At 35.4% G+C, this 10,926-nt stretch overlaps 2 protein-coding genes across 8 annotated transcripts in view; both read left to right on the top strand.

Annotated features, from left to right (window-relative positions):
- The window catches only part of LOC127446352 (ecotropic viral integration site 5 protein homolog), an 82,401-nt gene extending 79,646 nt beyond the window's left edge, over positions 1-2,755 (top strand). For all 7 annotated transcript variants that reach the window (XM_051707226.1, XM_051707228.1, XM_051707227.1 and 4 more), the window contains one exon: positions 10-2,755. In XM_051707226.1, the coding sequence (XP_051563186.1) occupies positions 10-282 (273 nt within the window). In that variant the 3' untranslated portion in view covers positions 283-2,755. The remainder of the gene's footprint in view (positions 1-9) is intronic.
- A 1,326-nt stretch (positions 2,756-4,081) lies between these two features.
- On the top strand, positions 4,082-10,085 carry LOC127446361 (zinc finger protein Gfi-1-like). Its single transcript, XM_051707249.1, has 7 exons — positions 4,082-4,179; positions 6,028-6,233; positions 6,683-6,883; positions 8,196-8,596; positions 8,695-8,832; positions 8,964-9,129; positions 9,326-10,085. The coding sequence occupies exons 2-7, from the start codon at positions 6,122-6,124 to the stop codon at positions 9,502-9,504; spliced, it is 1,197 nt and encodes a 398-aa protein (XP_051563209.1). The 5' UTR covers positions 4,082-4,179; positions 6,028-6,121; the 3' UTR covers positions 9,505-10,085.
- Positions 10,086-10,926: the final 841 nt, after the last annotated feature.

Consider the following 10,926-nt stretch of genomic DNA (forward strand, 5'->3'; position numbering starts at 1 on the left):
TGCTCATAGGTCCGATGTTTAAGAGGGCAAAAGGGCATACCCGACCAACCCAATTTTGATGGGATTCATATTGTAAATCATTATAGAGGGGATAATGAATCCTACCAGTCCTCTGATGAAGATGGAGTGAAGCTGTCACCCCATCTGACTGGTCATCAGGTTAGAGGCCGGATCACACTACATCCAAACCTTGAGGATTCAGAAAGTGAGGGTGATGATGAAGGAGATGCCCTACGACTTACTTTGTCCTCAAATGTCAGCTGTAAGACAACTACAGTGTGATCATCTGCATTGGTCATACAGACCAGCATCTAAAGCCTGAGAGGGAGAGTATGTCTGTAAGCTCATCCTTAAAACCTCATGTGAGAGGGGACATTTAAAACTGCCTACATAGCATTGAGCATGGGATTCGAACTTGAGAACTTGAAAAGTCTTCGCTCATCTTTACAAATGGACTTTGCAGTCATATCTCATAAGGTCATGGTTTACATCTGCATTTGTTTTGTTTTTGCCAAAATGTGTCAGATGACCAGGCTCAGTAAGAGGCTTAATGTGCCTCTCTAGACTCTTTGAGACCCTAGTTTTAAAGATCGTCATAAAGTGGTAGGAGATCCACAGACCTTAAGAGAGGGTGTTTCTGATACCCCGTGATTTTTTCACATTATGAGAAGCGACTTTGTATAGTGTAGTTTTTTATGTATTGTGATACAATTTCATTGTCATAGCTTTTATTTTTTTATTCATCCATTTTTTAACACCATGAGAAACCAGTGAGTGCATTTGCTGGTGTTCATAACTTTGAGGGAACACTATCATCTTTAAAGGAATTTTCAGGGTTCAATACAAGTTAAGCTCAACGCACAGCATTTGTGATAACCACAAAAATGTAATTTAGACATTTCCCTTCCTTTCTATAAAAAAAAAAAAAAACTGGGTTATAGTGAGGCATTTAGAATGGAAGTGAATGGCATCCATACCGTAAACGTTTGAATACTGTCTGTTCAAACGTATAGCCACAAGACGTAAACAATATGTGTGTTAACATGATTTTAGTGTGAAAAAAATCACTAATTAATATTTTCTGTGTGAAGTTATATCCAATTTTACAACTTCAGTGCCAAGACAATGTAACGCTGTAAACCCTAATACGACTGTAAAAACGATGATTTAAACAACTTTACAGTGCAAATAACGTTTTAACAAAATAATTAATGTAAGTGCTTTTATAAAATTATAGGCTTCACATTTCTGCCTTTTAAACCCTCAAAAAATTGTCTCCATTCATTTCCATTGTACTTTAAGTGCCTCACTGTAACCTAAAATTTTATTTTAGAAAAATATATTATGTATAAATTATTTTTATGTTAATCAACGTTATGCCACAAATGCTGTCGATTGAGCTTAGCTTTTATTGAACCTGGAATATTCCTTTAAATCGACATTTAACTTTCCCATATCAATTCAGCAGTGTCATATCAAAAGTCATCAACTGCATAGCCTTTTCTCCTGGCATGAATTATACGATTGGGTTTTTGAATGTACATTATGCAGTGTCTGTAAAGGATCCAACATCTTTGTAAATATGTACATGTTTTGACTTTTTCATATCCATTATTACTTGAAAATATGTATTCAATTGATATCATCATGTCTAAATTGTAATGTATTGTACAGTTTAGTTGAGAGGGATGTACTCCTGATTTTGGGAGGTGTTTGGAGGCAACAAAATTCCCTGGCACACTGCTCTTCATTAATTCTTTTATGTACTGTAGGTTTGATGTTGTCGGTTTTCCATTTCAGAGGATGGAGTTTTGTGTTCACACAGTTGTTTTTGGTGCCTGGAAAGCTCTATGAAATTTTTTTTTATTTATAATATTTTTGAGCATGTTATGATTTATGAATTCTTGCAAACAGGTGGAATTGGAGGCACAGAGAGAGAGGCTATCTCAATGTTATTTTTATTTCTGTGGCCTTACTCAAGCTAGGCACTCTATGCCATTACATGCAATGAAAATACAAGTCAAATTGCTGTCCCTCCTTTTCTTTATACATTGGTATTTGAAAACAACTTATTAAATAGCTTCAGAATCGGTTTGTATTTTTGCACAGACGACATGCATAAGACTTCACGGCAACGAAAAATACTACTTTTCCCTCAGTTTATGGCAATAGCTAGATTTCATTTAGCTTTACTTTCTATTGTTTGTTGATCACCTCCAGTAAGTTTTAGGATATGTGTCCTGATGCTGCGTTTGAAGATGTGGCTGGAAGGCAAAGTCATCTTCAAAGAAAAAGAATGAAGAATTTTATATCAGTATCACAGAAGTCTGCTGTATATTGATGTTCAGTTCAAGCCTTAAAAACTACCCTGATAAATGTAAAGTTGGTACACTATTTGCCCACCTTTTAAAAAGGCCAGTCCACCTACAAAATAAAGACATTGTGAATTGAACAAACTTCTGTTTGCAAAGAACAAAACACTAATGTGATGTAAACAAGAAATAAACATTATTTAATATACAGTCAAATCTTTGGAAACTGGTTCTGGAGTGTTTTACATTGAATTCCAGTGGAAACTGGATGTTCCTGTCATTAAGGAGGCTTTACAGACAGTTGACCATGCAGAGATGAGTGTATTGAAAATGACGTTGATTTAAATCGCAATAAAAATATCATTTTATACAGTATGTGTACAATTTACGTGCATTGTTCACCATTCTTCATGCAACAAAATGAATAAAATGAACATGTAATGTCACTGTTAAAACATTGGGTCGTTTAATTAATCAAAACTTTTATAGGCATGCGCTGAAAACCCTAATAAGTTGACTTAATTTGATTGCGAAAACTCGTTCCCTCAGTTGAACTGAGTATTGGTGTCTACAAAACTTACAGTATGTAATTAAGTTCAGTTAACTTGGTGTTCATATAGAGTGAACTTTACTATTTAGGTTAAGCTAACAAGATGCAAGTAGACTTAACTCGGATTTGCTATTTAAATATTGTTGTTTCTACTGTTGTTAATCATTTTAATTGAAGTGGTTCAATTTTAGATCAAACAATAGCACAGCTCAAATAAAGATCATAACTGATCTTTAATTATCTGTGCATTTTTAATTGCACATACACAGAATTAGTGACATCGCATGAAAAAACATTTCGCAACAAAACAACATCAGTAATAAGAGCTAAAATCTCAATAAATACTTAATCCCAACTATTTAAATCATAGACGTTACTAGACCCTTTTTAGGAGGGCTTCAGCCCCCCTAAAAACATTTGACTTTGCAATCAGCACGCAAGTGTTTTAAACAGCTGCAGCTTTTTTGTTGTTAATAAATGTAAAATGAATATATATATATATATATATATATATATATATATATATATATATATATATATTATTTGAAACGGTTTCAGTTTTTTTTATTTATATATTTTTTTTATAACTTTATAAGTGTTTATTATGGAAAATGGCAATGTTCTGAATGAATATTAGCTGGCTATCTTGAATGATGTAAACAGTATAAAAAACACTATCTATGCTAAAGAGTGGAATACATTAAATATGCACATCTAATATTGTTGTTGGGGGCTGAGCCCCCCTAAGATTAAAATCCTAGAATCGCCCCTGATTTAAATGCCCCCATAACTTCCCTTTGACCAGTTCAAAGTTTAAGTTCAATGAACTTAAATATTTGAGTTATGAGCCCAAAACCTGACATTTCCAGTAATAACAACTTTAGGGTTTACAGTGCCCTACTGTCCTTAATTATTGAAAGGTCTTGAAGACGTTTTAAATGAAATGATCTAATGAAACATTTATAAACTATTTAAGTAGTAGCCTATAATATATTGTTTCATTTTTCAATGTGCATTGGGCGATCATTGTTTTCTTACAGCCACATTTTTAAGATAAGTGTTTAGATGTGTAACGCTCTCCTACATGAATCAAATAACGGATCCAGTATGCTAAAATAAACAGCTGTTGAAGGCACAGCCCTCCTAGCATCACACTATTAAGATGTTTCGCAAATAACGTTCTTCAGGAAGCATATTTTTTTGTTCTTCTTCTTCTTCTGCTCATACGCTTAAAACCCCCTGAGATGGGCTGTGCGCTCTTGGGCTCAAAATAAAACCGCGCGACTGTAATCATATTACAAAGAACTGCGTGATCAGGTAAGCTGTGCAAATACTGTCTGCAAATGAACTTTAAAATCAATGAAATTGATTCATGTTGACTTACTTAAATCAGAGTTTTGCTTCGAGCAAATCACAGTTCGCTCGTCTCGAGTCACGCATGAAGTTTCATTATATCTAGCCTACTCAGTGGTTTGCCTCAAAATATTCATGCAAAATATTAATGATATAATGTCAAACCGCCAACTCGTAGGAGGCATTTCAATGATGAAATGTAATTAAACATTTAAAACCAATAAATATGAATGAATATTAGAGAAGGTGTAAAGAGCACATTGTTTTGGCATAACGTTTCCATTTTGGTTGCTCAGTCTCTATAACGGAACTGTATATAATAATATTAATGGGGTTTAATAATAATAATAATAACTAATGGTTATTTGGCTACTAATAATAATAAAACAACGGCTAATTCGTGTATTCAAAATGACAACGGGAGTTAAACGAAGGTCAAGACTTTTATTGTCGCTTCTATTTTCGTTTGCATTTATTTAGTTGAATTCTGAGTTACACCTTGTTAACCCGATTCTGGAGCAACATAGAAGTATCCCACTACCATTCCGTTAAGTATTCCCCCCTGGTATCACAGTGTTGATAATTAATAATTATTAATTAAACGGAAATGTCAACACTTAAGCAGTACAATATAGTAACGAGTAGGCTATATGTCACTCTTCTACAAAGGAATAGGCTATAGCCTAGCACAATATGATTCTCGTGATGGAGGACATAGTAAATGTGAGATAACAGGCCTATTCGAAAATCCGCCGAGATTGTGGAGTGTACTTGCATTATCGGTGTCCTATCTAACGAAGCCCGGATGTCTTGAGGTGGCACATCTAATCAATGAGTAGCACATTGCGCTTTGATTGCTTCATGGTTGACCAGTGCTGATTCTTCTGAGGATCCTGTACTGTACCGGTGTCATAAATTCAAACTAGTCTCAGTGACTAAACAGGTCTAAAGTAATAGGCCTATCTATTTTACAGTTACACACGGTAACTTACATTACGTTTTTATCATACTGTATTATAACAGTCTTTTGAGGAGTAAAACGGTTCAATGTAAGTGGCGGCTGTCACTAGTCAAAGGCAGGTGATGCGTGTCCCTGTTGTGTCCACGACAGATCACCGGCGTCCATTCTGAACAAGGCGGCTCTGTTCACTGAGCGACCGCGAAACTCGAGAACACCGTGACCCCGCTGGCGTGTGGACAGCTTTATTTCATGAACTGAACATTTTTGTTTCGAAGCTTTATTTTATTTCCGTTTATTTTACAGCTTTATTTAGGCTACATGACGTCTCACAATATCAATATGATAATGCCCATTCATGAGCCTATACAGTCACTTCAGAACTTCACAGCTGCATTTTAAGACGCAGTATGTTCCTGTCTGATTTAGGCTACTAGTAGACTTTATATAGCCTATATATGATATCCACAGGCCTACTGATTTATTAAAAAAAATAAGATGTTACAGTTAAATATGCAGTCCTTATATTGAGCGAAAAAGCACATTTCCCAAACGCGGATTTCCCATTGAGCATCGGTTGCCTTGTCTCCGCGTTTCCTCTCCCCCTGCAGCTAGGGATTGAGTAACACTTTGATGAAGCAGTGTATCACTTATCCTGATAGCCACGGTCCCCCCGGACCTGTCTGTACTCTCAGAGGGGCGGACCAATCACAGGCCCAAGGCTGGGTAATAGGCTAGTTGTCCCTTTAAAGCACCTGGCTTCATAACACCTGGCAGACGAGAGAAGTGCTCTACGCATGCTCCCACTCTGCCGTATCCCCTATACAGACGCGCTGTTCTTCAAATCTTTTCAGAGATAAAAACAGCCGCCGCATCCGTGGATCTGACAGATTGCCTGATCATCACTAATGTTTGAGGACGTAGGAAGAAGGAACCAGTTGAGACACAATGCCTAGGTCTTTCTTGGTGAAAAGCAAAAAAGCACACAGCTACCACCAGCCACGGTCTTTGGAGGATGACTACAACAGACTTGATACTATTTTAGCTCATATATGTGCAGGTATGTGAAAATGACAATATTTTTTGTGAATAGTAGGTCTAAAATCAAAATGCCTTGCAACTGCTAAAAAAATGATATGTCTTTAAGAAATTATTTATTCAAAAAGAAATGATATTTGCTCATTTTTACACGTTTAATTTTACCTTTAAAAAGTGCAACTGTCCGGTCTTTTCCTTAAAGGGCAGCAGTTCATTTATAAATGATAACACAATAAGCACATTTGATTTTTGATTTTTCGTTTACCTGACAACCCATTTTTTAAAGTGTAAGAAATTATCTTTAAACCCGTTGTTTTGCCCAGAATAATAGACAAATAAATAAATAAATAATAAAAAACATAATTAGTTCATTATTTACTTATTTATGAGTAGAAGTGGAGGCAAATAGCGAGCGTTGTGTGAGGGGAAATGAATTTGACAAATTTGCTCACGCACATGAACTCATAACAGAAAGCAAAACTTCAGATGAGCGGGAGTGCTGTACGGATGCCTTGACAAGCGACACGACTGGTGCTTGTTCACCGGATTCTCACCTGGTGGACCCCGCTGATCTTTCTTCCAAATCTCCTCTCAGCTGCGGAGGAAGCTTGTGCGACACCTCCTCGGATTACGACGACTTTTGGCGACCTCCATCACCATCAGCATCACTGGGTACGAGTGTACTTAATTTGTAATATTTATTGTAGACATAGCCTATCTTATAGTCATTTTTTCCACTGTTTTTATTTGTTTTGTGACCTCGAATGTATGTCGTTAACACTTTACATTAATATTATCTTTGTGAAGGGTTTATAAAGGGGTTCATTAACCCTAAAAAAGGGTAAGCATATAAACGTATCTTTGAAAATTAATGAATTGCTATTTTCCAACACATTAGGGCCCACATAGTACATTTTCATGTGTTTTCTAAAATATGGCTTTTATTTTCAATGTTATAGCTTGTAGAAACCATGAAAATAACATTGAAAAGATAGGAGCGTTTGCCTCGAGTTTTTATTTTAATTTAATTTTTTTTACTTTTAGATAAAGATTGTGAATTGATGCCAGACTTTATTTGCGAAGTTGCATGTCCTCAGTAATTGCAGGGACCTCCTTTTCAATATTCTTCTCTAAAATTTGACGACTCACTTATTGCTCTTAAATGTTTGTATCCCCCAGGATACAAAAACCTTTTTAGGGTTAAAGACAAATGAGTCATTTACAAATGTATTATAAATCATTGACATGCGGTTATAAGAACTTGAATAAAAATTGAGACTTTCATGCAATGCTTGCCAAATTGTAAGCCATTTTACCACACATGTTATAAATGCTTAATAACACTTAATCAACATTAGTAACCTATGAAAATTTACCTTAATGTAAAGTGGGCACTTGTGAAGAATTTATTAAGGAGTTGCAAGCATTAGACACCTATGTAGGCTATATAAATTTCAGTATGGTTTAATGGTCATCAGGCTTTATTATGGTATATGATGAAGGCCTATGCGGTAAAAGAGCATGAAGACCTGAAAAGTGTTTTTGCAGAGGCCTTTAGGTAACAAGGACTAGATAAGTTGGGACCACTCAGAGTAGCACCATTCTTTTGACATCAAGGTGACAGGGAAAGTGACAACACAAGTTAGTCAAGACATTACAGTAATTAAAATAAACACAAAATGGACTGTAGCAAAATTACATAATCCCTCCTTTTAATCTCACTATAATAGTCTATTTTTGCTGCATTGTGACATAAAACATAAATCATGTTTTTAATTAATGTAAGTATGAATAAGTATATTTATTAAGCATTTATAACATGTTAAAATGTTTACTATTTGGCAAATATTGGATGAAAGTTGTTAACTGCATATCAATGATTTATAATGCATCTCAATATTATGTATTTGCCATTAATGAACCCATTTGTAAACCCTTAACAAAGGGAACATTAATGTTAAGTTTTTCCTGTATATTTCTTCAGGAGAGTCTGAAAAATCCTTTTCACCCTCTGTTGAAGAAACACAGCCATTTACCATCCCCCTCAGGCCTTACGCATGGAGCAGGTACTCGGGATGTGAAATCAGACAGCTGGTTCAGCACACCCTGAACCATCACCAATCTCTGGATCTGGAGCGGCCTTCTCCACCAACCTATTACAATAACCGCATGGTCGAGCCCTCACTTTTCACTGAACGAGGATCTGGAGAGGGTATTTACAGCAGTTATGGCTCCACTGACACACTATTCGAGCATGCAACTTCCTCTGGACTTTATGATGACAGAAGCCTACTTGGAAAAGGAGCCGAGGTGAAGGCCATCTCTAATGTGATGTGTAGTAGTCTCCTGCTAAATGGCACCTACAAATGTGTAAAATGCAGCAAGGTAATGTAATCTAACTATCATAAATAGGTTGCTCTGATTTTTCAAAATCACATTAATTAGGATTTTATTAGTTAAACTTTGTCTTGTCTGCTCCACAGGTGTTTTCTACACCACATGGCTTGGAAGTTCACGTCCGGAGGTCTCATAGTGGAACAAGACCTTTTGCTTGTGACATCTGTGGGAAAACTTTCGGCCATGTGGTCAGTCTGGAGCAACACAGAGCTGTTCACTCACAGGTATAATGTGATTGAATTTAGTTGTTATTTTTAAGGAAACCGTTCACTATGTGTAAATATGCTGATTGAAACCCAATTAATGTGATGAATGTAAAGATTAGTAATAATAAAAACACGTCTTTCTTCCATAGGAAAGAAGCTTTGATTGTAAAATCTGCGGGAAAAGTTTTAAAAGATCATCCACTCTGTCCACTCATCTTCTTATACACTCTGATACACGACCCTACCCGTGCCAGTACTGTGGAAAAAGGTTTCATCAGAAATCAGATATGAAGAAACACACATTCATCCACACAGGTAAACAAAATCATTGATTGGAGTGCATGATGACGTGTTACACCATACCATTTTTTCATTTTCAGTTTTCTGTAGTCAGATGTGTGGAGGACTGCAAAAAAAAAAAAAAAAGAAAAAAAAAGAAAGAAAAAAAAAATTAAGTTGGATGTGTCTTGATATATAGATCAAAAGTTGATATATAAATTTTGTCTCACAGGGGAAAAGCCACACAAATGTCAAGTGTGTGGGAAAGCTTTCAGTCAGAGTTCCAATCTGATAACGCACAGTCGAAAACACACTGGATTCAAACCGTTTGGATGTGACCTCTGTGAAAAAGGCTTCCAGCGCAAGGTCGATTTAAGAAGACACAAGGAAACACAACACGGACTGAAGTGAGGAAACATGCCTTTATGGACCCATGACTTTACCAAACACTATTATACAACCCACTGGAACATTCATAAGCTTTTTCATTTTAACAGGCTACAAATGCTATTCATTAAACTTTAAATCAGTGTTTGAAAGTAGGTGACTAATAGTTTACATTAGTTGTAGAGGGCTGTTTATGCTTTGTGAGAGTTGCCTACGAGTCAGCAGCAGGCCAGCAGGTCTGGCAGCTTTCATGACGATGTTGTACAGCCTATCACAGGATATCTCGACCCAAATCAATAGCCCGCTGCAAAAACTTGCCAGGCATCGTGTCTGAACCCTAAATATTATCACCAAAATAATCAAGGAAGAAATATAAGCGCCGCGAGAAAGGACACTGTAGGTTATCACCCAGAATATCAGCTGAAGGAGAGAAAAATCACCGCATCTCAAAAGAATGTCACTTTGTTTTCAATGCTCCAAAGGGAATGGTGGCAAAACAAGCACTACAACAGACTGCGTGATTTGCTCTGTTAAAGGATTGTTTGTGTACTATAGACTTATTGATTTGGCAACTTGTTAGGCCTTTTCCATTCATTATCATTTTTTTTTTTTAGAATAATGAAACATATATATATATATATATATATATATATATATATATATATATATATATATATATATATATATATATATATATATAAACATTCTACTCCATTGAGATCCTTTCAAATATTTTAAATAGTTAAATGTTTGTTTTATATTACACTATTTATTAAAATAAAAAAAATCAATGAAAAATATGCATCTTGTGTAAAATTCTTTCTTTTGTGTATTACTCAAAGTTTCCACATTGTTCCGTACAGTTTTTCAAAAGCTCACACTGGACAAAATCTCTGCACGTGGTGCGCACCTCGAATAGTCTAAATCACAAATATACATCACTTGTTTTGATGCTGCACTTTCATCTCAGAACTATTTCATTATTCACATTTTTTCCCCCATTACCTTAAAATATTTACTCGGAAAAACTACCCACACAAAATAAGCAGGAAATTCCAAATATGTTTCGCTATCAAGACATTTTATCTCACGTTATTTTGTTAGGCTATATCTTAAGGTTGAACACCTAAAAGCATAATTAACCTCATAAATTGTGTAAAACTCTTTGTGAACAAGCTAAGTTTAAGCGAACGTAAAAATAGTTAATAGTATTGAATTATTGCATTGAAAAAAAAAAAAAAAACGGCAGAAAAAAATAGCAAAAATTGTAGTTTGATTTTTCTCATTCGTTAAAAGACCAAACAAAATGTCAGATTTATATTTTTTGCCTTCCTTAAGCATAAAACGTCAGCATTAAAGAAGTGGCCTTTATGTCTTTAATGACGACAAAAACAAGTCGCAGTGCTATATGCTCATTCACTGAATTTAATAGGAAATTTAAAACGA

The sequence above is a fragment of the Myxocyprinus asiaticus genome, chromosome 9, assembly GCF_019703515.2.
Source record: "Myxocyprinus asiaticus isolate MX2 ecotype Aquarium Trade chromosome 9, UBuf_Myxa_2, whole genome shotgun sequence".
NCBI lineage: Eukaryota > Metazoa > Chordata > Actinopteri > Cypriniformes > Catostomidae > Myxocyprinus > Myxocyprinus asiaticus.